Here is a 1,102-nt window from a genome sequence, read left to right as displayed (position 1 = left end):
GAGGGGTTAGTGCTGCTCCGACGGTTGTTGCAACTAAGTCGTCATCCTCGTCGTGGTGGGAAGGGGTGAGGCAGTGGGATAGGCTGATAGCGATGCAGCAACAGTTGGGGGCGGGGGCACCTGGGCTGAGGTCTTTGGTTAGGCCTGATGAGACCAAGTTGAAAGTGAAGGTAAGGAGGGGAGCGCATTAGAGTAGCGAGAAATAGCACTCGATATTGACTTATGATGGTAGCGGCTAACTTCCGGCTACTCATGAGTGTATATGATATCATACAGAGTGAATACAGGCCTAGTAATTGAACATTGGAGTTTCATAACCCGCTTTACGTGAAGTGGCGTCGTAAAACTCGGTGAAAAACTAGGCGATATTCGCGGCCTGTAGTAGTCGTGAAATATGTTTTTCACTAGTGTTTTTCATATCACGGCTAAAACTCCATAGTGTAATGGAAACGAATGGTAGATCTCATCAACTACATGAAATATGGACACTTAATCTTCCCCAAATGATAACCGTGATCTAAATTAGTGATTTTGGGAGAGGATTGATGATGAAAAAAATTTACTTTCATTTTCGTTGAAAATTTGCAGCACATCATTGTACTGGTCAGGTCCGCGTTGAGGCACCAACCATACTGTTACCTGTACACACATACAACTCGGGAGTCTACATAGTTCTCAATCTCGGTACCTTTTCCCTGGCCTCCCTTAGCCGTAGTGAACTCGAGAAGACTAGTATGGCTGCTGAAGTGGCTGAGGTCTGCTCTAAAGAGAGGGGGTTGAAAAACCCGACTACCGATGTGTGGAAGATCGGCATGACGGGAGTTCGAGGGGAACTGCTCAGGCCGGGTGGGCACCGGAGTCTTATACTGGACCGAGTCGAACTGTGGATGAGGGTATTCATAATATCAAAGCCCTTGAGCATCGATGATGATGAGGAGGAGGAAGACTCTGAGATGTCGAAGTTGAGACCGGCACCGACGAGGGTTCGACTGAGGGGTGATGTAACGGAGCCTCTTAGGCTCTGTCTAGATGCTAATCGATATCATGCCCTTATACGTGCACTACGGCTCATGTTACTGGCTACTCCTGTGGTATCATCATC

General features: G+C 47.6%; 1 protein-coding gene across 1 annotated transcript in view; it reads left to right on the top strand.

Annotated features, from left to right (window-relative positions):
• Positions 1–734: 734 nt before the first annotated feature.
• Pmar_PMAR014460 (hypothetical protein) overlaps positions 735–1,102 on the top strand; it is a gene marked incomplete at both ends in the record, with an annotated part of 1,859 nt that continues 1,491 nt past the window's right edge. The window contains 2 exons of the mRNA XM_002787090.1: positions 735–846; positions 954–996. Coding sequence (XP_002787136.1) covers positions 735–846; positions 954–996 — 155 coding nt within the window. The remainder of the gene's footprint in view (positions 847–953; positions 997–1,102) is intronic.

This window comes from Perkinsus marinus, assembly GCF_000006405.1.
Source record: "Perkinsus marinus ATCC 50983 genomic scaffold scf_1104296930374, whole genome shotgun sequence".
In the NCBI taxonomy this organism is placed as follows: Eukaryota; Perkinsozoa; order Perkinsida; family Perkinsidae; genus Perkinsus; species Perkinsus marinus.
The sequence above is the reverse complement of the archived record's forward strand: the minus strand, read 5'-3'. Positions and strand labels throughout refer to the sequence as shown.